This window comes from Drosophila pseudoobscura, chromosome X (genome assembly GCF_009870125.1).
Source record: "Drosophila pseudoobscura strain MV-25-SWS-2005 chromosome X, UCI_Dpse_MV25, whole genome shotgun sequence".
Classification (NCBI taxonomy): Eukaryota; Metazoa; Arthropoda; class Insecta; order Diptera; family Drosophilidae; genus Drosophila; species Drosophila pseudoobscura.
This window is the reverse complement of record NC_046683.1, coordinates 10,548,570-10,570,663: the sequence shown is the minus strand read 5'-3', so window position 1 is coordinate 10,570,663 and position 22,094 is coordinate 10,548,570. Positions and strand designations below refer to the sequence as shown.

At 47.2% G+C, this 22,094-nt stretch overlaps 6 protein-coding genes and 2 long non-coding RNA genes across 8 annotated transcripts; 3 read left to right on the top strand and 5 right to left on the bottom strand.

Moving 5' to 3' along the window:
* On the top strand, positions 1–3,218 carry LOC4815283 (uncharacterized). Its single transcript, XM_001354921.4, has 5 exons — positions 1–1,106; positions 1,177–1,887; positions 1,963–2,363; positions 2,434–2,668; positions 2,730–3,218. Exons 1-5 carry the CDS (start codon positions 126–128, stop codon positions 3,021–3,023), a joined length of 2,622 nt encoding a protein of 873 aa, XP_001354957.3. The 5' UTR covers positions 1–125; the 3' UTR covers positions 3,024–3,218.
* Abcd3 (ATP binding cassette subfamily D member Pmp70) lies at positions 3,188–10,869 on the bottom strand. The gene is made up of 8 exons (XM_033385603.1): positions 10,139–10,869; positions 6,052–6,164; positions 5,782–5,972; positions 5,615–5,712; positions 5,086–5,549; positions 4,584–5,019; positions 4,331–4,505; positions 3,188–4,244 (listed from the first exon to the last, which is right to left on the bottom strand). The coding sequence occupies exons 1-8, from the start codon at positions 10,249–10,251 to the stop codon at positions 3,831–3,833; spliced, it is 2,004 nt and encodes a 667-aa protein (XP_033241494.1). The 5' UTR covers positions 10,252–10,869; the 3' UTR covers positions 3,188–3,830.
* A 289-nt stretch (positions 10,870–11,158) lies between these two features.
* On the top strand, positions 11,159–13,991 carry LOC117185205 (bifunctional lysine-specific demethylase and histidyl-hydroxylase NO66-like). Its single transcript, XM_033385601.1, has 2 exons — positions 11,159–11,612; positions 11,685–13,991. The coding sequence occupies exons 1-2, from the start codon at positions 11,354–11,356 to the stop codon at positions 13,775–13,777; spliced, it is 2,352 nt and encodes a 783-aa protein (XP_033241492.1). The 5' UTR covers positions 11,159–11,353; the 3' UTR covers positions 13,778–13,991.
* A 2-nt stretch (positions 13,992–13,993) lies between these two features.
* Positions 13,994–14,572, bottom strand: LOC117185209 (39S ribosomal protein L33, mitochondrial). Its single transcript, XM_033385609.1, has 3 exons — positions 14,323–14,572; positions 14,150–14,253; positions 13,994–14,087 (listed from the first exon to the last, which is right to left on the bottom strand). The coding sequence occupies exons 1-3, from the start codon at positions 14,361–14,363 to the stop codon at positions 14,038–14,040; spliced, it is 195 nt and encodes a 64-aa protein (XP_033241500.1). The 5' UTR covers positions 14,364–14,572; the 3' UTR covers positions 13,994–14,037.
* Positions 14,573–15,531: 959 nt separating this feature from the next.
* Positions 15,532–16,108, bottom strand: LOC117185211 (uncharacterized). Its single transcript, XR_004470800.1, has 2 exons — positions 15,893–16,108; positions 15,532–15,815 (listed from the first exon to the last, which is right to left on the bottom strand). It is a non-coding gene; the product is annotated as an uncharacterized lncRNA (long non-coding RNA).
* Positions 16,109–16,415: 307 nt separating this feature from the next.
* LOC6903974 (bifunctional lysine-specific demethylase and histidyl-hydroxylase NO66) lies at positions 16,416–19,454 on the top strand. The gene is made up of 2 exons (XM_002136505.3): positions 16,416–16,869; positions 16,942–19,454. The coding sequence occupies exons 1-2, from the start codon at positions 16,614–16,616 to the stop codon at positions 19,452–19,454; spliced, it is 2,769 nt and encodes a 922-aa protein (XP_002136541.3). The 5' UTR covers positions 16,416–16,613.
* A 216-nt stretch (positions 19,455–19,670) lies between these two features.
* LOC117185208 (39S ribosomal protein L33, mitochondrial) lies at positions 19,671–20,249 on the bottom strand. Its single transcript, XM_033385608.1, has 3 exons — positions 20,000–20,249; positions 19,827–19,930; positions 19,671–19,764 (listed from the first exon to the last, which is right to left on the bottom strand). The coding sequence occupies exons 1-3, from the start codon at positions 20,038–20,040 to the stop codon at positions 19,715–19,717; spliced, it is 195 nt and encodes a 64-aa protein (XP_033241499.1). The 5' UTR covers positions 20,041–20,249; the 3' UTR covers positions 19,671–19,714.
* Positions 20,250–21,207: 958 nt separating this feature from the next.
* Positions 21,208–22,005, bottom strand: LOC117185210 (uncharacterized). Its single transcript, XR_004470798.1, has 2 exons — positions 21,569–22,005; positions 21,208–21,491 (listed from the first exon to the last, which is right to left on the bottom strand). It is a non-coding gene; the product is annotated as an uncharacterized lncRNA (long non-coding RNA).
* Between the last annotated feature and the right edge of the window lie 89 nt (positions 22,006–22,094).

Below are 22,094 nucleotides of genomic sequence, written 5' to 3'. Positions count from 1 at the left end.
GTTACGGTATATTTTGAGGGTCAGTCACACTGGTTGTATTACAAGTACTAGCGCGAAATCACACACTTTCGAAATAAACTAATTTTTTTGTTGTGATAAAGTGGAAAATTTTGAAAGATAAATAAATGTCTTCGCTTAGGAATCCCACAGTTGTCATTAACAATAATGGCAGCAGCACCATCAACAACAATAACAACGAGTCGCCGCAGCAGCAGCATTCATCGCTGGCCCACCAGGACGCAGGAGTGGCGGAGGCCATTGGGTATATGCGAGAATTCAGCAGCCAAGTAGACAACTACAACCAGCTAAAGTCCGAGGAGTCGCTAGTGTATCTGCACCGCAGCATCGCGCTGCTGGGAACGAAAGTGCATTCGCACTATTATGCACCGACTCCCGGAAATCTGGAGCTGGCTAGGTTTTTTATGGATCTGCACGCGCTGATGAGTGCGCTGGACGGGGAGTGCGAGGTGCTGTGGGCATGCGTAGCGCTGGTTCAGCACTGCAGCCGGAATTTAGAGGCGCGTGGGGCCATTATCGAGAAGTACTGCTTTGTGCCGATGTTGAGTTTTCTTTTGAAGAAAACTGAGCGCGAGGAGCGGGTATATCGTCTGCTGGTCCTGTTGCAGGACCTAACCTATGGCATACACATCGCCTGGGAGGAGCCGTATCTGCCAGTCCTGCTCGAGCACCTGGTAGACATTGTCCACAATGTGGAGGGCGACACTGACGACGCGCAGCCGACATCGCACGCCCTGCTGGCCCTTTCGATACTGGTGAATCTGTGCTATAAAAATTTCGTGGTGCTGTTCCTCTTCCTGCGCAGCGTGAACATATCCAGCTTCTGCAAACGGATCATAAACTACGGCCTGCTCGCCTACAAAATGCTCATCATCCTCTCCGAAGATGTGCACGCGTTTGAGCAGCGCGAGCTGCACACCTTCCTGCGCACATGCTTTGCGGGTATCGAGGATTGTCTCAAGAACTGGAATGTAGCCCAGTTGCGGCACATTGTGGACTACATGTTGGACTCCAAGGATCATGCGGGCCTCCATCAGGCCATGCTCTCCCACAGCCACTACTGCGAGGATGTGGAAAAACTCTTGGATGTAAGCAATAAGAATATCATAGATCCATTGTCCTTCATTATCATGCTCTGTCGCTCGCTAAACGTTTCAGCAAATCAGTTCGAGCTGCGCCATGGACGACTCTCACGAGGATACGCGAAAGCATCAACAGATCTGCCTTCATCTGGTCTTTCGCCTCATCAGCTACATTCTAGATCTCTCCGAGGAGCAGAGCAGTGTCATCAGCCTGGACGCCATCACACCGCGTCTGTACGAGTTGATCGGCGAATGGCTGGCCTCCGATTTGTGCGGCGTGGCGGCCATTGAGCTTGTCTCAACTCTGCTGCGTCGGGGCAAGGGTGCCGTTGTGGCCCAGCTGATAGCCCGCGACCCCACCAATCTAGTCAGCTTAGTGGCCAGTGCCGAGCGGCCCGAAACGAAGCCCGCTCAAGTCGTGGCCATTCTACGTCTGCTGCTGGATCTGCTGCGCGAGTCCAAGACTGAAAAGTTGGTACTATCGAAAATATCCGAGTCGTACTTTGACAAAATTCTGGCCGCTCCGCTGTCCCTGACACCACAATGCCTGAGCGGCCAATCGCTGGGACAGGCCGAGGTAGAGAAGGCGATCTTCTGCCTGCTGCTGCTCATAAATTTTTCCAACATTGCCAAGAAGGCGTACTTCGAAAAGTGCTGCTCCCTACTGGAGCAGCCCCAACTGCAGTATGCCCTGGCCCGGGGCATGGACAGCGGCAATGAGAAGCTGGTGGAGGCCGTTCTACAGATTGCCCGATTCGAGCGCTTCCCCAAGGCAGCCGTGGCCAAGGTGAGCATCACTACACATTACATTATGTTCTAGTCTATCCATATCGCTTATCGCTTGCCGTCGGCTCTTCCAAAGCATGTGGCAAGCATCAACAATGGACGTCTCAGTTGCTCGTCGGTCGCTCCGCCCGCCGGCTGCGGCAGTGAAGCACCCAAGCAGTGGTATAATCTCAACACAATCCTCAAGTGCCATCGCACCTTCACCAACAAGGAGCTATCGCAGCGCATCGAGGCACTGTTGGACAACATAAGCGGCATTGTCAGGCGCAATGAACTGCAGTCGGCGCCCGTCTCTCAGGTGATCGAGCTGTACAACCATCGCATAGACAGCCTCAACAGTAGCATGCTGAAATTGCAACAGCGACTGGAGCAGGCCAACAACCAATTGATTGGCAGTACACAGCTGGCCAATGTCCAGAACGCTGAACTGGAACAGTTTCAGACCAAGAACTTTGAGCTGCTCATCAGCCAGGAGCGGTAAGTGGCAATCACCAATTAGGACTTAGGACTATTAGGATCTTATGATTTGTTTACCCTCTTATTTTAGACTGCAAACGCAGTGCAAGGATCTCAAACAGCAGACTCACAAGCTGAAGAGCAACATGAGCAACTTGCTGAAGCAACTATCCGAGAACGAGGATCATTTGAAGGCCAGCGAGCGCCGCCTGGCCGTTAAGAAATCGGAGGTGGCCAGCCTCCGAAAGGATTGCGAAGATCTGAAAACAAATCTGAGCTCAAAAAGCGACGAGCTCCTTAAATTGGAGGCCCTCAGCAAGGACAGCGTAAGACCGAGCAGCACCATTCCAAATAACCAGTATGGAAATCGCATCATTTGTTTTGTAGATTTCACGCATCGATAAACTGAAGAAATCCGTGTTGGCCTATGAGCAGGACATCAAGGAGAAGGTGCGCAGCATTGAGGAGCGCGATCGTGAGCTCGCCAAAACGCACAAGAGCCTCGAGGAGCAGCGCGAGGGTCGCAAAAAGTGTGAGGATCTGGTCTCCGTGCTGGAAACGCAGCTGCAGGAGAAGAAGGAGCAGATCGAGCATCTGGAGACGGAGCTCAAGGAAACCGAGGACATGCGCAAGACCATCATGAGTCTGATGGAAAGCAAAAAGCCCAAGCGAAAGAATTGATCCTTCCGCTCCGTACATTCGATATTGGACATCTTAGCTTAGTGTCGAGTGTCGCCCTAAGTAAGCAATCTAATTTACACTCGTATTTTTTTATTATTTTATATATTTATATACACTTCACTGCATTTTTTCGCACTGACACGCACAGCCCGTGTGTTCTTTGCAAAAAGATTAATTTAAAAAAAAAAAAAACAACTCCAATTTATACCGATAAATACAAAAGCATAAAAGCAAAAGGATACAATGGGATAATCGAATGTGTAATTTACAAATTACTAGGGGGACTGGACATTTGTATTTGTGTGCGAAATCGATATATAGTTTGTACTATATATATATATATATATATATATATATATATGGATTTGTATTGTGTATATTAGTTGTATAAATTTACTAAAATGTGTTTTGCTATATGGACTCTCGCGATCGTCATCTTTTGGGGTAGGGGGGTTTATTACTTTACGCTTAAATCTCTAATCACCAAAACTCTGTTCTCGAAAATACAACTAAAAGCCGACTAAGCCCAGAATTAAGCTATGGAATAGAATAAGCGAGTAAACAAAACAAACAAATAAAAATCACACACATCACAAAACGAAGCAAGAAATGGTAAAGGTAGAGGTAGACACAGAGCCAAGAGGTGGAGGCGGAGTAGGAGCAAGGATTTGCCAGCACCAAAAAAAGTTACAGCCTAAAATGGAGCGGGAATTGCACGTGGGTTTTGGAGAATCGCACACTGCTGCCTGCTCTCGATCATTGGGCATTGAAAAAACGGAAGCGGGATGAATGTGGAAGATTAGCTCATTAGGAACCAAAATGCTCCTTGTCCTGGTCGATCGCCTCAAACTCGTAGCTGCCCCGTCCATCGAACTGCAGATAGTAGTCGTGATGGACCCAAAGCGATTTACGATGCGAGACAGTGAAGAGCGTGATGCCCACCTCCCGGCAATAGCTGTACATCTTGCCCTCAACATCCACGGACACGGCGCTGGTGCACTCATCGAGAATGGCAAACTGCGGCCGATGGTAGAAGAGTCGGGCCATGGCCACGCGCTGCTTCTCACCGCCCGACAGCACATCGATCCAGTCCTCGATGGCATCCAGCCCATTCTCCCGCTGCTCCAGATACGTCAGCTGAACAGTGTCCAAATAGTGCATGAGATCCTCGTCCGACTGACCCACTCGTCGCATATCCTCGCGCGTGTGCGGATAGATGATCTACAGGTAATAGAGAACAGTGTGTGAACGAGTGTCAACCTCCCCCCTTTTGGCTTTTGCCATTGTAAGCCATTGTAATCGCGTACCTGATCGCGCAATGTGCCCAACGTCATGTAGGGCCTCTGAGGTATGTAGAAGAGCTTGCCCCTTGATGGCTTTGTCACCTTGCCGCCCCACGTGGGCCACAGCTCGCCAAGGATGCGGAACAGCGAGGACTTGCCGCAGCCATTGGGTCCGCAAACCAGAACATTGGTGCCAGATCTGCGAGAGAATACAGAACAGATAATGATTTGCCATGAACTAGAGGCCAAAAGGGCCTGTACCAGTGCAGCCACTTACTTGACCTCAAATGTCAGCTCATTGAGCAGCACATCGCCATTGGGCGTGACCAGAGGCACCTGCTCGAACCGGATGATGTTGTCCTCGAAGCACATGATCCCCTTATTTGGCCCGAAGCTATTCGCCGCAGATCCGCTGGCGTTCTGGGTGAGGTTGATGTTGTTGCCATTGACCATGGTTCGCTCATAGGTGCCCTTGTTGAGATCACCCAGCACCTTGATCAGTTCGGTCATGCGGGCGGTGAAGCCCGCAAGGCGTGACATTTCCCGTCCGGCCAACACCAGACGACCAATAGCCTCCGCCAGCTTAACCAGCATCCGGCCGTAGGTGTAGTACGCCTGCAGACGCTGCCCGCTCTGCTCCCCAGAAAGCAGGGGATGATTGTCGGTGAAGAAGGGTATGGATACCGCGTAGAAGCCAACGATGGAGGCAAAGTCTGCAAAGAGATAGAGTGGTTAGTCGCTTAGCAGTATACTGCTTGTGTGTGTGTGTGTGGACTTACATTTGCCAATGATGTTGTCGATGATGCCCATGCTGACGCGGAATTCGAGGAATTTGCTCAGGTGCGCACGCAGCTTGGAGTAGCTGGCCAGCAGGGTGAGCTTCTCGCGCACATTGCCCTGATAGAAGGCCACCTCCTCCGAGTTGGTGATCAGCCTGCTGTTCACATACCGGAACTCTCCCTCTAGCTTCTGCTCCTCGACCGTCAGGCGTCCGGTGGGACGGCGCAGACGTGTTAGAAACACGCCAGCGATCAGCAGATACAGCATCAGTATCGACGGCGTCTTGCCGCCCAGGTTCACCGTCAGGCGGTACACGTAGATGAAAATATCCAGCACGGGCTTGCTAATGTTCGAGTACAGATCCGTCGCGCTTTCACAGAACTTGTCAATGTCCGTGGTCAGCAGCTGGTCGGCGTTTGCTATTCTATTGTCCAGATTCGACATTTTGTAGTACGTGTAGCCGCTGGAGAAGAGGAGAAATCAGATAAAAATGTCTGTACAGATTTCCAGATCCAATCCTTAACTCACTTTAGGTATTGATTGTACAGATGATGCGTCAGATTTGTGCGAAAGCGGAGCTTCAGCTCGCCCAGGCTCCACTTTAGGACATTGGTTACCACAGAGATCTGCAATTGGAGGGGGGGATCGGCAATTAGGAACTTCCCAAAGTTCTAGACAGAACTGTGATGCCTTACCGCTGGCAGGGCTGTTAGATATTTGAGCAGTGCCGCCTTGAATTTGGTTTTATTCATATGTATGATGGTGCTCTCCACAACCGTCGCGTTCTGGATCATCCAGATATCGCTCACCGAACGGCCAATCAGTGCGGCGGCCACCAGGAACAGCAGTCCCGTCTCCACGCTCCAGAATCCAGGAATGAGTATGGCTGGAAAATAACAAAGATGCAGAGCATTAGCATGCACGCCAGGGTCATGGCCGTCATGGGCATCATTTGAGTCACTTACGGAGCAGCTTTCGCAGCTGTTTGAAGAATACTGAATTGACATGGGCCTTGTTCGCCTTCTTATCCTTCTTTTCGGCAATTGTGTACTGAATCTTGTCCTCATAGCTGGATTTTCTGCAAAGGACAAAGGCGGTTCAAGTTGGCATGTGAATATGGGAAGAGTGAAATGTAGGGGATGAGTGATGAGTGGCCAAAGGTCAGACAGGTGGGAGTGCAGCAGACATCGTTATCTGCTGCGGATCGGGGATTGCAGCTTCGGGGCTCTGGGACTGGGGCCGGGGCCGGGGCTGGGGCAAGTCAAAGTACAAAGCTCGTGTTATCATGCCTCTCTATGCTCTAGGTGTCGCGCGCAGCCGTCGCACAAAAGATGATGAGTCGCGATGACTTGGGCATTTCTTGAATTCCAAACGCCATGGGCCGGCAGCGGCGGCTCTCTAATTTATTCGTAATGCTCTTGTATTGTCTGTATTTATCGTTCCGCGTTTCCTTATTTGGAAATCCGTGTATTAAACTCGTTTTGTTTCCCCGCCTGCGCGGACGCGCGTCCGCTCGTGCAACATGTGTTTGGGTCCATAGGTCGCTCGATCGCGAGTCCGAGCCCGGTGAGTCTCCATCTTTCCCTCGTGCTCTTAATCACCCAACACAACAGCACCTCTCATCTGCCATCTCTCCCACCTCCCATCTCTATCTTTCGGTGGATCGAAACTGTCTTCTCGCTACTGCTTATCGCCCACCGGCGATCGATTGGCTGGCGGCACATTGAACCCAAACACGAGATGAACACAGCAGAGAGAGGAAGAGGAGCAACACAGTTTGCGGGCCTGCTGACTCAGGGGCCGACCTGATTTCGCGAGGAGGGGAGCAAAGTTCAAATGTTTCACTTCTTTTTGGCCTAGCCTAGCCCCTTGCGTATCTGATCGCCCGTTTCGCTCTCTCTTATCGTACTGATAAACATTTTGCAAACGAATACAGATGTATGTGCAAGCCATACATACATACACCCATTCCTGTTTGCATCTCTCTCTCTCTCTCTCTCGCCCGCTCCCTTCCGATGAACATGTGCCAAGAAAACAAACCCATTCCCGTTATGGTTCATACACGCATATGTGTGCACGAACGTATGTACATATCTAAGAGAGACCACTTTCTTCGATCGATCTATCGATCTTCCAGAAGTTACTGCAATCCGGTTGGCTACTGCGGGTGTCTGTCCGTTGGCTTTTCCGTCTGGCGGCTTTGTAAATGCATCCCCCGTAAATCAGCATTCCAATTGGGACTTAATTTCACGCGCAAAATTAGTTTGGCTCGCAATTACACGAAACACAAACTGCGACATTGGATGTGGAAATTTACAGCATCAGAATAAGATTTACATTACATAGAGAGAGACGGGGCGACGACCAACTGTTGCCAACAGGGAGCGAAAGGCAGCCAAACAGAGGAGAACGAGAGAGGACCAGGGCCCCAGACCAGACCAGGCCACACAAAGAGCAGTGTTAACCCCCGAACGCCGGTGCCCAATGTTTGGGCACTAATTGAGGCGTAATAGAACTCAAATATGATCAGGCAAACAGTTATTAATGGCAATGAAGAAAAATAAGCAACAAGCAAAAACTATTTTACCGTTCGCCGTTTACCGTTCAGGCTGTGGCCCGAAATAAACGTAAACGTCTTTTGCCAATGTTACGCAACAGTTACCCAAACCCACACACACACAAGCACTCGCACTCGCACACCTGAAGAAGTGAGAAGAGAAGTGCGCTCTCTTGTCCGTGTGTCTACCTGTGGAATATGACGACGCGGACGCTACAACTACAACACAAATTAGCATTTATTCTGGCCGGTCTGTCTGTATGTCTGTCTGCGGGTCGGTCAAATACTCGGCGTTGGAATAGCAAAAGGGAACCCGCAAAACAAAAAAAACCTACACAAAACGAAACCAGAATCGTACAATGTCTCATTTCTATAAGTGGAGACCGGTCCCGGTCCCAGTACCGGCCCCGGCCCCTTGGTAGGTTTCAGGAAGCATCTCTTTCTCTCTCTATCTCCAGTCATTAAGGTGCTACCGGGTACTCGCGCCGCACTCGTGTCTCGTAATGTTTATGTTTGATACTCGGGATGCCATTAAATTGTGACACTTGTGGCACCTGTCCTCCATGTGTCCATATGGATGATGCAATTGTTGGCCAACTCCAAATACGCTTTCACCCCCACTCCATACCACTCATACAGCAGCACAATGGCTGGCTACGTGTGTAATTGCATTGCAGGGGCTGCTGCTGCTGGAAGTCAAAGTTGTTGGACTTGCGGCTCGGGGTCGTCTAGATTTGCATTTGCATTTCGAGTGTGCGCGCGGGTAGGAGTAGACTTTCGTCTATACCCGATGCACACCCTGCTGTGTCATTTGAGTCTTCCAGCTTCTCACTCACACGCATCATCACACTAATGGCATCAGCAGAACTGATATGCCACAACAGATCAGGCGTAGGGCGCGAATATATGCAACATGTCGCATAAATTTACCGGCCATTCCACAACGGGCGGCAGCGGGCAACGGCGGCCAGACCATTAAATGTTTTTTATTGCTTTCCAAAGTGCACAGAAAGTGTGGAAAGAGCAAACAACAAGTCGATTGCTGGCTGCTATCGAGACCATTATCGAGACAATTATCGAGTGGTCCGCATTCCCCACAAATCCCACAAACACACACACACACACAATCCACAATCTCTCCCTCTCTCTCAGTCTCTAATTAATTGCTTTGGTCATGCAAATAGAACCAGCATTTGGAATTCAATTAAATTAGACCAGAAATAGATCGAATAATGCTGGTTTTTCCGTATCGCATGGAGCCCACCGATCCCCGCAATGGGGGTGGTAACAGGCAATCAGTCTAATCATGTACAGGCGCACCACTAGCGATAGCTAAAGCATTGGTTAATATGGACTCGTCTAGTCGTCTGGCCAGCAGATAAGATTAGCGCCCCCGAAACCCCAAGTCCATTGAAACGAGAACCCCGAAACGTGGCCGTCGTCTGCATATCAAAAATTGGACTGTAAAAAGTGGGACTGTAGAGTGGGGGAGACTTTGCACAGTGATCTCTTGTGCCGGCCATCGATGCAGCACTTGTTTAAATCGTTTTTCCATATGCAGGCTGTTCAGACTGGTACTTGGGGGCAGTAAGTGGGGACAGTGGAGTGAAAGCTTCAAATGAGGAAGCAGTGAAGAGCCCTTTCTTATAGAGATTAAGAGATACATTGTGGTTGAGTGGGGATCAGTATCAATTTTAGCAATTCAGAGCGAATGATTGAAGAGAAAGCTTTAAACTGCGGATCCCCATGTTATGGAGATAACTTTTAATCTCTCTCTTGCTCTCTAGAGATATGTACTTAGAGGAGTGGAGAGTGGGATCAGAAAGGAAGGCCATGCAAGAAGTGCAGCAGAGCGGCACTTGAAAAAAAAAAAAAAAAAAACAGGCAGGCAGAGTGAAAGCCTAAACTGGGGCACAGAACCCCTTCCTCTTGCATTGAGATCTTGGGAGGGAACAAGATCAGCCGGAACGGAATGGAACAGCTGCTCATGGCTAGGTGTCCTTGAGGCTAGTGGGTAGGAAAATCGAAAAGGCAAATGGATGAAGATAAAATGCATCAAATATGGCCACAAGGTAGTCACTAAACCAGTTTTAAGTTCCACACAGACGACCCACTACCGGCCATCGTACGATCCACACACAAGCAGAGAGAGAGAGAGCGCCAGAGAACCGCAAAGATTGCAAAAAAAAACTCGAGTCTCAGCTCCGGACTACTGGGGAGGCTGGAGGCAGAGCAGAGTGCAGGCTTAGCGTAAATACTCGCGTACCGTAAATCAAATTCAATGTCAAGCCGAATTTTTGAAAGATCCCGACCGAGACCTTCCTCAATGTTTTGGGCTGGCTGATCAAAAAAAAATATAATAGTATAAGTATTAATGCGAGCCGTACGAGGAGATCGTACACGCCGAAGAGATTATTATTGTACTGATGATATTTTGATTAGGTTGGTTGTGGGGAGGATGGGTATGGATCGTACGGTTCAGCGGGGGGACTCACCTCTTTTTGTTGGACATCTTGGCGTAGGCAATTATCCACACGGCTGCCGTCATGCCTGCCACACCAACAATGGCGCTCCGATTGTTGGCCAGTTTGCTTAGTGCCGGGGCCATTTTGGTTTCAAATTGTTAAAAACCAAATTGTTTGAATTTGAAATTTTCGTTTTCTCCGCTGTGTGTCCCAAGGCACAACAACAACCATACAAAAATTTATATATAAAAAAATAAACAATTGATGTTATTTATCTGTAAACTATTATAATTTATTGCATGAATTGTTTGATATTATTATTCACGCACACGCACACACATGCACACACAGGCGGGCACAGGAACACCCAACCACACAAATATATACTGAGTGAGAAAGAGAGAGAGTTGTAAACACCTGATTTCGTCCTCTCTCGTCCCGCTCTCACGCGATTAACAGCCCTGCCTATTTACACGCTTCTGTCCCTGCCTGACCCCCTGTCAGACTGTCCTGACGCTGACGACTGGATTGTGCCAAGTGATTGTCACACACACGGTCCCTTTTATTTATTCAATTTCTGCACCGCCGCTTATCGCTTTGTCTAGTAATTACACACGTCTGAATTACACAAGATTAAAGGCTGCAGGCTGCGCTCTATACACTTATTTAGTTTTATTTACTTTGCAACGACGCGCAGCACCCCACCCGATCGGTTCAAAAAAATTGGAATTTCTGAATTTCTATAATGTTTACATTTTGCTCAGTTTGTTACTTGGCAGCTCTACACGGCTACTACACACGTGCTACATGAATGGGATGAGAAAGAGGGTATGGACAACAGCCAAAACGGAACTGAAAGTGCAACGCGCGCAAGGTAAAACTCCCCCCTTTGCCTTATATACCTTGTCTTCTAGGTATATTGTCTTCACACGCGAGGTGAGGTTCTTAGGAACTAGCAACTTGCCTTGGCTGTTTTTGCCTGCTGTCCATACCCTTTTTTACAGCCCATTCAAAATGACGACTCATTTTTTCGTTACAGGAGTGTGACTGTGACCCTCAGAAATATACCGAAATATACCGCCTCTTTTTAAAAAAAATTCCGAAGAAACGAAAGCTTGCCAAAACCAGCCAGAGGTTAAAATATAATTTTGCGGTGAAAATTAAGTCTTCTATTTTTGTGGAACAAGCGATTTGATGTAACTGGTATTTGACAATCGACTGATTGTAGATTATAACAGTTTAAAGATGTTCGACAAGAATAAAAAGGTTTCGGTCTTTGCCGCCTATCGCGGCTCCGCAACCTCAAAAAATTATGTACAAAAAGGAACAAAGAATTTCGACAAAAATGGTGCCGCCAAAAATAACAACAGGAACTTGGCCTCCAAAAATGGGGGAAAGCTGAAGGGTCCGCTAAAAAGGAGCGGTAGCTATAGCGACGGCGACAACGGCAGCAGCAGCAGCAGCAGCGGCGAAGACGAGGAGGACGGCAGCACCGACAGCAGAGGTGAGTTGTATGATTCCTCCGAGAGTGGCGAGGAATACACGCTGAACAACCACTCGTCTCAATCCTCGCCAGAAACTCCGGCTAATACTCGTGAGTCACTGAAGCGTCGCAACGATGAGGCGGAGGGCAGCAAGCCCATCGGCGCCAAGCGTACTTCATTCACTCCAGTCGGCCAGAAAGACGAGGAGGACGACAGCACCGACAGCAATGGTGAATTGTATGATTCGTCCGAGAGTGGCGAGGAATACACGCTGAACAGCCACTCGTCTCAATCCTCGCCAGAAACTCCGGCTAATACACGTGAGTCACTGAAGCGTCGCAACGATGAGGCGGAGGGCAGCAAGCCCATCGGCGCCAAGCGTACTTCATCCACTCCAGTCGGCCAGAAAGACGAGGAGGACGACAGCACCGACAGCAGTGGTGAATTGTATGATTCGTCCGAGAGTGGCGAGGAATACACGCTGAACAGCCACTCGTCTCAATCCTCGCCAGAAACTCCGGCTAATACTCGTGAGTCACTGAACCGTCGCAACGATGAGGCGGAGGGCAGCAAGCCCATCGGCGCCAAGCGTACTTCATCCACTCCAGTCGGCCAGTCGACATCGGCTGCCAGCAAGAAGAATACGGTTCCAGTCAAGGTGGAGGTGGCGTCGCCAAACCGCGCGTTGCTGTCCCCACAGTCGATCGAGATGGAACCAGGGGACAGCATGTTTTGCAGAATTAAAATCGGTGTAATTAAATCTGTTCAACCCGGAGGTGATGTAGGAGCAGAGGCTGGCGCTGGTCAGGCCGTAAACCGCCTGGAGCCATGCCATGAAGTGCACAAGGAAAACAGCATTGAAGTGGGAAAGCGGACCCTGGCTCAGCTCATTGCTCCGATGACTATGGCCACTTTTTTGCGTGACCACTGGGAAAAGAGTCCATTTAGAGTGATAACAACGACCTCAGGTGGATTCTCCAATCTAATATCGTTCAAGATGATCGACAAAATGCTGATCCAGAACCACGTGGAGTATACCACCAACATCGATGTAACAAGCTATGAGGACGGCGTGCGGAAGACCTTGAACCCTGACGGTCGTGCCTTGCCCCCTAGCGTTTGGGCCCACTATCAACGCGGCTGCAGCATCCGTATCCTGAATCCCTCCAGCTACCTTGTCCAGCTGAGGCAGTTGTGCGTCAAGCTGCAGGAGTTTTTCCATTGCCTGGTGGGGGCCAATGTCTACCTGACGCCCCCCGAGAGCCAGGGATTCGCACCGCATTACGATGATATTGAAGCCTTTGTTCTCCAGGTGGAGGGCAAGAAGCGCTGGCGCATCTACGCCCCCACCAAAGAACTGCCCCGTGAATCGTCGGGCAACCTCAGCCAGACCGAATTGGGCGATCCCATAATGGATATAGTACTGATGCCCGGCGATCTCTTATACTTCCCACGCGGCTGGATCCACCAGGCCATCACTGAGAAGGACTCCCATTCGCTGCACATTACCCTCAGCGCCTACCAGCAGCAATCGTACGCCAATCTGATGGAGAAGCTCATGCCCCTGGTTGTTAAGGAGAGTGTCGAGCAGACCTTGAAGCTGCGCAAGGGGCTTCCGCTGGACATCTTTCAGAACCTTGGCGTGGCCAACGCCGAATGGAACGGCGTGCATCGCCAAAAGTTGATACAGCATATCCAGAATCTAGCACAGCGTCTGATGCCCACCGAGGGTCAGATCGATCGGGCCTTGGACCAATTGGCCATAAAATTCCAGCACGAGGCCCTGCCACCCACCATTGCGCCCCAGGAGTTGAAACGCACTGTATACGGTGCACAGGCTACCGCCGATAAGACTGGCCATTGCTCACTTGATTACGAACTCGCAGAGGGGACTGCAGTGCGTCTGCTGCGTGCCAATATCGTACGCCTGACGGTCGACGAGGGTGTCCTGCGCTGCTACTACTACACGGACAATGGTTTGGAGTATTGTAAATATGAGCCAAACTTCTTTGAGCTGGAACCGTTCCATGGTACTGTTATTGAGACGCTAATTCATGCCTATCCCGATTATACAAAGATCAAAGATCTACCCCCGATGGGAAACGATGAAGACCGCTTGGAGTTTGTCGAAGCCCTCTGGGAGCGCGGAATCCTTATGGTTGAGAAGCCCTTCAAAAAAGTATAGGCTCGGGAATTCTTCCCCCCTCAAAATAAACGAACCCAAAGCGAGAGTCTAGTCCTAGTAATCTAAGATATTCCCTGTTCTGTTCACCATTTGTAATTTTTGTTAGCCCGCAGTGTCTTTAATGTTATGTGTCGAGTCCTAGGGCAGCGCCAACAGCATGAAAATTAACAAGAACATTAATTAAAAGAACAAATAAATAATCCAAGGGATGCAACATTTGCGTGTGTTTGTGTGGTGTAACATTTATTTATTCTACATGTTCAGGCGCTGCGGATTCTCTTGCGCTCGCGGTAGAGGCTATCCTGTTGAACTGCGGAGATAAGTCGGATGAGAAAAAATTTCTATTTCAGCTGTCCATATATATATACTCACTGTACGGATCGAAGCGTATCACCTCGATCTTCTCGGCCAGGCGTTCGCGGAACGCATTGTACTGATGCCCGCTGACCACGCTCTCCAGCACGACCATGATGCGTCTACGGGAACACAACACACCAGACAACAAATTACCCAATTATCCCTGTCTCTCAGGTAAACATACTTACTTGCTCTTCACCTTCTTGAATAGGACATTGGTGAGGCGCATTTTGAGTCAATAATTTGATTTTATATAGAAAAAACGGCTAAAATTATTCCAATTGCTCAATTTTTTTATACCGTTGAATAATGCTGCCTAACTAAAACCTTTAGCTTTTCCCGTATAATTTCAGGCCATTAATGAAAACATTTTCTACAAGATTGGCTAGTTTTTAGTACTCCCATTTATTGTATTTTGACTGCAGCAAGGTTTAAACAAAAAAGGTCAACCAAAAAAACAGTCGCAATGTTGCTGGTATTTGAAGACAGGTTGCGTGTATAGGCACTTTTATACCCTATTTCGTTAATTTGATATGAAGATAAAACGTAATTTATAAAGACCTTTTCTCAAACTGATACGTTTTAGACATATTCATTATTTATTAGCATTTTGTATATATTTACCTCGATCCTCATACCTACTGAGCTTGGGATGACAAACATTTTCTCAACTCTATAATATCCTCTTCCCTAGGGTATGAAAATTAGTGTTGCCGGTAATCATTGTTGTCAACCGGTTATGACGACTAATTCCTGGTTATTCTTTCTTCCGTCGAAAATTCCCAGCTATATAGATCTCTGAGTTCTGCCCACATAATTTTATCCGATTAATGAATCAATTTTCTACTTGACTGGCTTAATTTAAACTCTTGTTTTTATTGGATTTCTATATAACATTGAAAATTAAGTTTAATAGATTGATGAAACACAATAACTTAACTCACTTAAGCCCCCTCTATTTAAACAGTTCAACGCCGTTAGGTATAAAATCGTGGTAACGACACGCTAACTACACATTTGCTACATAGGAACTACATTCTATGTAATTATCAAAAGCGACACCTGTGCACGTATACAATATTTTTGACCGTTTTTTTTAAATTAAATACAAGCAAAATTAAGTGTGTTTAAGTGTTTCAGCTGATCGAATTTAGAAATTTTCAGCCCTCCAAGTCAGAGTTCTAGTTTTTATGAAAAAAAAACGCAGATTATGCATACAATTTTTGAGCTAATATGCAAAAAAAAACCCTGGAAGCGGAATATAGTCTACGATTGGTTGGGATTCTACTATCATGCTTACGAGTATTTTAGGTTTTTACACAATTACAACAATTGATAATGCAGATGTTATTGATTTGATATCATCTCGATATGTCTTCTAAGTACATCGGGAACATCATGTGGCACTCGAAATGGCAATTATCGGAACGCATTTAGTAAATGAGACTGTACAAAACATTCAAAAATGGCCATCATATTGGCCAAGCCTGATATGATAGGGACTTAAGAAATAAAAACTATTATCATAAGTATCAGAGATAAATGAATTGGACTCATATGCTAGGAGCTTTATACATATACTCATCAACAAACGTAAAGTGGCCATCAATAGGGTCCTATATCTGTCAGACGCCAAGGAATGGTTCAACAAATAATCCTATTCCACTAAACCCACTGAATACTTTCAAGGGTCGAATGGAAAGGACATTTAGAGATGATAAATAACAATATCTTGTACATTGAAGGATTATTTCTTACTGAAAGGAGATAAGTTTTGTCATATAGTTCCGCTAGCTGTTCGATGATCTATTTTGTTCAATCCATAAAGAGACGCAACATCAGGGCGGATAACTTGTACCTATTATAGTCTTTCTGTAGAAGGGCGTTACCAAATTTGTTTTATTTACTTTGCAACGACGCGCAGCACCCCACCCGATCGGTTCAAAAAAATTGGAATTTCTGAATTTCTATAATGTTTACATTTTGCTCAGTTTATTACATGTTACTTGGCAGCTCTACACGGCTACTACACACGTGCTACATGAATGGGATGAGAAAGAGGGTATGGACAACAGCCAAAACGGAACTGAAAGTGCAACGCGCGCAAGGTAAAACTCCCCCCTTTGCCTTATATACCTTGTCTTCTAGGTATATTGTCTTCACACGCGAGGTGAGGTTCTTAGGAACTAGCAACTTGCCTTGGCTGTTTTTGCCTGCTGTCCATACCCTTTTTTACAGCCCATTCAAAATGACGACTCATTTTTTCGTTACAGGAGTGTGACTGTGACCCTCAGAAATATACCGAAATATACCGCCTCTTTTTAAAAAAAATTCCGAAGAAACGAAAGCTTGCCAAAACCAGCCAGAGGTTAAAATATAATTTTGCGGTGAAAATTAAGTCTTCTATTTTTGTGGAACAAGCGATTTGATGTAACTGGTATTTGACAATCGACTGATTGTAGATTATAACAGTTTAAAGATGTTCGACAAGAATAAAAAGGTTTCGGTCTTTGCCGCCTATCGCGGCTCCGCAACCTCAAAAAATTATGTACAAAAAGGAACAAAGAATTTCGACAAAAATGGTGCCGCCAAAAATAACAACAGGAACTTGGCCTCCAAAAATGGGGGAAAGCTGAAGGGTCCGCTAAAAAGGAGCGGTAGCTATAGCGACGGCGACAACGGCAGCAGCAGCAGCAGCGGCGAAGACGAGGAGGACGACAGCACCGACAGCAGAGGTGAGTTGTATGATTCCTCCGAGAGTGGCGAGGAATACACGCTGAACAACCACTCGTCTCAATCCTCGCCAGAAACTCCGGCTTATACTCGTGAGTCACTGAAGCGTCGCAACGATGAGGCGGAGGGCAGCAAGCCCATCGGCGCCAAGCGTACTTCATCCACTCCAGTCGGCCAGAAAGACGAGGAGGACGACAGCACCGACAGCAGTGGTGAATTGTATGATTCGTCCGAGAGTGGCGAGGAATACACGCTGAACAGCCACTCGTATCAATCCTCGCCAGAAACTCCGGCTAATACTCGTGAGTCACTGAAGCGTCGCACCGATGAGGCGGAGGGCAGCAAGCCCATCGGCGCCAAGCGTACTTCATCCACTCCAGTCGGCCAGAAAGACGAGGAGGACGACAGCACCGACAGCAGTGGTGAATTGTATGATTCGTCCGAGAGTGGCGAGGAATACACGCTGAACAGCCACTCGTCTCAATCCTCGCCAGAAACTCCGGCTAATACTCGTGAGTCACTGAAGCGTCGCAACTATGAGGCGGAGGGCAGCAAGCCCATCGGCGCCAAGCGTACTTCATCTACTCCAGTCGGCCAGAAAGACGAGAAGGACGACAGCACCGACAGCAGTGGTGAATTGTATGATTCGTCCGAGAGTGGCGAGGAATACACGCTGAACAGCCACTCGTCTCAATCCTCGCCAGAAACTCCGGCTAATACTCGTGAGTCACTGAACCGTCGCAACGATGAGGCGGAGGGCAGCAAGCCCATCGGCGCCAAGCGTACTTCATCCACTCCAGTCGGCCAGAAAGACGAGGAGGACGACAGCACCGACAGCAATGGTGAATTGTATGATTCGTCCGAGAGTGGCGAGGAATACACGCTGAACAGCCACTCGTCTCAATCCTCGCCAGAAACTCCGGCTAATACTCGTGAGTCACTGAACCGTCGCAACGATGAGGCGGAGGGCAGCAAGCCCATCGGCGCCAAGCGTACTTCATCCACTCCAGTCGGCCAGTCGACATCGGCTGCCAGCAAGAAGAATACGGTTCCAGTCAAGGTGGAGGTGGCGTCGCCAAACCGCGCGTTGCTGTCCCCACAGTCGATCGAGATGGAACCAGGGGACAGCATGTTTTGCAGAATTAAAATCGGTGTAATTAAATCTGTTCAACCCGGAGGTGATGTAGGAGCAGAGGCTGGCGCTGGTCAGGCCGTAAACCGCCTGGAGCCATGCCATGAAGTGCACAAGGAAAACAGCATTGAAGTGGGAAAGCGGACCCTGGCTCAGCTCATTGCTCCGATGACTATGGCCACTTTTTTGCGTGACCACTGGGAAAAGAGTCCATTTAGAGTGATAACAACGACCTCAGGTGGATTCTCCAATCTAATATCGTTCAAGATGATCGACAAAATGCTGATCCAGAACCACGTGGAGTATACCACCAACATCGATGTAACAAGCTATGAGGACGGCGTGCGGAAGACCTTGAACCCTGACGGTCGTGCCTTGCCCCCTAGCGTTTGGGCCCACTATCAACGCGGCTGCAGCATCCGTATCCTGAATCCCTCCAGCTACCTTGTCCAGCTGAGGCAGTTGTGCGTCAAGCTGCAGGAGTTTTTCCATTGCCTGGTGGGGGCCAATGTCTACCTGACGCCCCCCGAGAGCCAGGGATTCGCACCGCATTACGATGATATTGAAGCCTTTGTTCTCCAGGTGGAGGGCAAGAAGCGCTGGCGCATCTACGCCCCCACCAAAGAACTGCCCCGTAAATCGTCGGGCAACCTCAGCCAGACCGAATTGGGCGATCCCATAATGGATATAGTACTGATGCCCGGCGATCTCTTATACTTCCCACGCGGCTGGATCCACCAGGCCATCACAGAGAAGGACTCCCATTCGCTGCACATTACCCTCAGCGCCTACCAGCAGCAATCGTACGCCAATCTGATGGAGAAGCTCATGCCCCTGGTTGTTAAGGAGAGTGTCGAGCAGACCTTGAAGCTGCGCAAGGGGCTTCCGCTGGACATCTTTCAGAACCTTGGCGTGGCCAACGCCGAATGGAACGGCGTGCATCGCCAAAAGTTGATACAGCATATCCAGAATCTAGCACAGCGTCTGATGCCCACCGAGGGTCAGATCGATCGGGCCTTGGACCAATTGGCCATAAAATTCCAGCACGAGGCCCTGCCACCCACCATTGCGCCCCAGGAGTTGAAACGCACTGTATACGGTGCACAGGCTACCGCCGATAAGACTGGCCATTGCTCACTTGATTACGAACTCGCAGAGGGGACTGCAGTGCGTCTGCTGCGTGCCAATATCGTACGCCTGACGGTCGACGAGGGTGTCCTGCGCTGCTACTACTACACGGACAATGGTTTGGAGTATTGTAAATATGAGCCAAACTTCTTTGAGCTGGAACCGTTCCATGGTACTGTTATTGAGACGCTAATTCATGCCTATCCCGATTATACAAAGATCAAAGATCTACCCCCGATGGGAAACGATGAAGACCGCTTGGAGTTTGTCGAAGCCCTCTGGGAGCGCGGAATCCTTATGGTTGAGAAGCCCTTCAAAAAAGTATAGGCTCGGGAATTCTTCCCCCCTCAAAATAAACGAACCCAAAGCGAGAGTCTAGTCCTAGTAATCTAAGATATTCCCTGTTCTGTTCACCATTTGTAATTTTTGTTAGCCCGCAGTGTCTTTAATGTTATGTGTCGAGTCCTAGGGCAGCGCCAACAGCATGAAAATTAACAAGAACATTAATTAAAAGAACAAATAAATAATCCAAGGGATGCAACATTTGCGTGTGTTTGTGTGGTGTAACATTTATTTATTCTACATGTTCAGGCGCTGCGGATTCTCTTGCGCTCGCGGTAGAGGCTATCCTGTTGAACTGCGGAGATAAGTCGGATGAGAAAAAATTTCTATTTCAGCTGTCCATATATATATACTCACTGTACGGATCGAAGCGTATCACCTCGATCTTCTCGGCCAGGCGTTCGCGGAACGCATTGTACTGATGCCCGCTGACCACGCTCTCCAGCACGACCATGATGCGTCTACGGGAACACAACACACCAGACAACAAATTACCCAATTATCCCTGTCTCTCAGGTAAACATACTTACTTGCTCTTCACCTTCTTGAATAGGACATTGGTGAGGCGCATTTTGAGTCAATAATTTGATTTTATATAGAAAAAACGGCTAAAATTATTCCAATTGCTCAATTTTTTTATACCGTTGAATAATGCTGCCTAACTAAAACCTTTAGCTTTTCCCGTATAATTTCAGGCCATTAATGAAAACATTTTCTACAAGATTGGCTAGTTTTTAGTACTCCCATTTATTGTATTTTGACTGCAGCAAGGTTTAAACAAAAAAGGTCAACCAAAAAAACAGTCGCAATGTTGCTGGTATTTGAAGACAGGTTGCGTGTATAGGCACTTTTATACCCTATTTCGTTAATTTGATATGAAGATAAAACGTAATTTATAAAGACCTTTTCTCAAACTGATACGTTTTAGACATATTCATTATTTATTAGCATTTTGTATATATTTACCTCGATCCTCATACCTACTGAGCTTGGGATGACAAACATTTTCTCAACTCTATAATATCCTCTTCCCTAGGGTATGAAAATTAGTGTTGCCGGTAATCATTGTTGTCAACCGGTTATGACGACTAATTCCTGGTTATTCTTTCTTCCGTCGAAAATTCCCAGCTATATAGATCTCTGAGTTCTGCCCACATAATTTTATCCGATTAATGAATCAATTTTCTACTTGATTGGCTTAATTTAAACTCTTGTTTTTATTGGATTTCTATATAACATTGAAAATTAAGTTTAATAGATTGATGAAACACAATAACTTAACTCACTTAAGCCCCCTCTATTTAAACAGTTCAACGCCGTTAGGTATAAAATCGTGGTAACGACACGCTAACTACACATTCGCTACATAGGAACTACATTCTATGTAATTATCAAAAGCGACACCTGTGCACGTATACAATATTTTTGACCGTTTTTTTTAAATTAAATACAAGAAAAATTAAGTGTGTTTAAGTGTTTCAGCTGATCGAATTTAGAAATTTTCAGCCCTCCAAGTCAGAGTTCTAGTTTTTATGAAAAAAAACGCAGATTATGCATACAATTTTTGAGCTAATATGCAAAAAAAAACCCTGGAAGCGGAATATAGTCTACGATTGGTTGGGATTCTACTATCATGCTTACGAGTATTTTAGGTTTTTACACAATTACAACAATTGATAATGCAGATGTTATTGATTTGATATCATCTCGACATGTCTTCTAAGTACATCGGGAACATCATGTGGCACTCGAAATGGCAATTATCGGAACGCATTTAGTAAATGAGACTGTACAAAACATTCAAAAATGGCCATCATATTGGCCAAGCCTGATATGATAGGGACTTAAGAAATAAAAACTATTATCATAAGTATCAGAGATAAATGAATTGGACTCATATGCTAGGAGCTTTATACATATACTCATCAACAAACGTAAAGTGGCCATCAATAGGGTCCTATATCTGTCAGACGCCAAGGAATGGTTCAACAAATAATCCTATTCCACTAAACCCACTGAATACTTTCAAGGGTCGAATGGAAAGGACATTTAGAGATGATAAATAACAATATCTTGTACATTGAAGGATTATTTCTTACTGAAAGGAGATAAGTTTTGTCATATAGTTCCGCTAGCTGTTCGATGATCTATTTTGTTCAATCCATAAAGAGACGCAACATCAGGGCGGATAACTTGTACCTATTATAGTCTTTCTGTAGAAGGGCGTTACCAAATTTGTTTTATTTACTTTGCAACGACGCGCAGCACCCCACCCGATCGGTTCAAAAAAATTGGAATTTCTGAATTTCTATAATGTTTACATTTTGCTCAGTTTATTACATGTTACTTGGCAGCTCTACACGGCTACTACACACGTGCTACATGAATGGGATGAGAAAGAGGGTATGGACAACAGCCAAAACGGAACTGAAAGTGCAACGCGCGCAAGGTAAAACTCCCCCCTTTGCCTTATATACCTTGTCTTCTAGGTATATTGTCTTCACACGCGAGGTGAGGTTCTTAGGAACTAGCAACTTGCCTTGGCTGTTTTTGCCTGCTGTCCATACCCTTTTTTACAGCCCATTCAAAATGACGACTCATTTTTTCGTTACAGGAGTGTGACTG

Excerpts from the sequence above, each read along its gene's own strand:
- LOC4815283 (XM_001354921.4), top strand. The coding sequence starts at position 126 with ATGTCTTCGCTTAGGAATCCCACAGTTGTCATTAACAATAATGGCAGC. Across the intron at positions 1,888-1,962 it reads CCAAGGCAGCCGTGGCCAAG|CATGTGGCAAGCATCAACAA; the intron begins GTGAGCATCACT and ends GCTCTTCCAAAG. Across the intron at positions 2,669-2,729 it reads AGGCCCTCAGCAAGGACAGC|ATTTCACGCATCGATAAACT; the intron begins GTAAGACCGAGC and ends TTTGTTTTGTAG.
- Abcd3 (XM_033385603.1), bottom strand. The coding sequence starts at position 10,251 with ATGGCCCCGGCACTAAGCAAACTGGCCAACAATCGGAGCGCCATTGTT. Across the intron at positions 5,713-5,781 it reads ATCTAACAGCCCTGCCAGCG|ATCTCTGTGGTAACCAATGT; the intron begins GTAAGGCATCAC and ends CTCCAATTGCAG. Across the intron at positions 4,506-4,583 it reads GAGCTGACATTTGAGGTCAA|ATCTGGCACCAATGTTCTGG; the intron begins GTAAGTGGCTGC and ends ATTCTCTCGCAG.
- LOC117185205 (XM_033385601.1), top strand. The coding sequence starts at position 11,354 with ATGTTCGACAAGAATAAAAAGGTTTCGGTCTTTGCCGCCTATCGCGGC. Across the intron at positions 11,613-11,684 it reads CGGCAGCACCGACAGCAGAG|AAACTCCGGCTAATACTCGT; the intron begins GTGAGTTGTATG and ends AATCCTCGCCAG.
- LOC117185209 (XM_033385609.1), bottom strand. The coding sequence starts at position 14,363 with ATGCGCCTCACCAATGTCCTATTCAAGAAGGTGAAGAGCAA. Across the intron at positions 14,254-14,322 it reads TTCAAGAAGGTGAAGAGCAA|ACGCATCATGGTCGTGCTGG; the intron begins GTAAGTATGTTT and ends GTGTTCCCGTAG. Across the intron at positions 14,088-14,149 it reads GATACGCTTCGATCCGTACA|TTCAACAGGATAGCCTCTAC; the intron begins GTGAGTATATAT and ends TTATCTCCGCAG.
- LOC6903974 (XM_002136505.3), top strand. The coding sequence starts at position 16,614 with ATGTTCGACAAGAATAAAAAGGTTTCGGTCTTTGCCGCCTATCGCGGC. Across the intron at positions 16,870-16,941 it reads CGACAGCACCGACAGCAGAG|AAACTCCGGCTTATACTCGT; the intron begins GTGAGTTGTATG and ends AATCCTCGCCAG.
- LOC117185208 (XM_033385608.1), bottom strand. The coding sequence starts at position 20,040 with ATGCGCCTCACCAATGTCCTATTCAAGAAGGTGAAGAGCAA. Across the intron at positions 19,931-19,999 it reads TTCAAGAAGGTGAAGAGCAA|ACGCATCATGGTCGTGCTGG; the intron begins GTAAGTATGTTT and ends GTGTTCCCGTAG. Across the intron at positions 19,765-19,826 it reads GATACGCTTCGATCCGTACA|TTCAACAGGATAGCCTCTAC; the intron begins GTGAGTATATAT and ends TTATCTCCGCAG.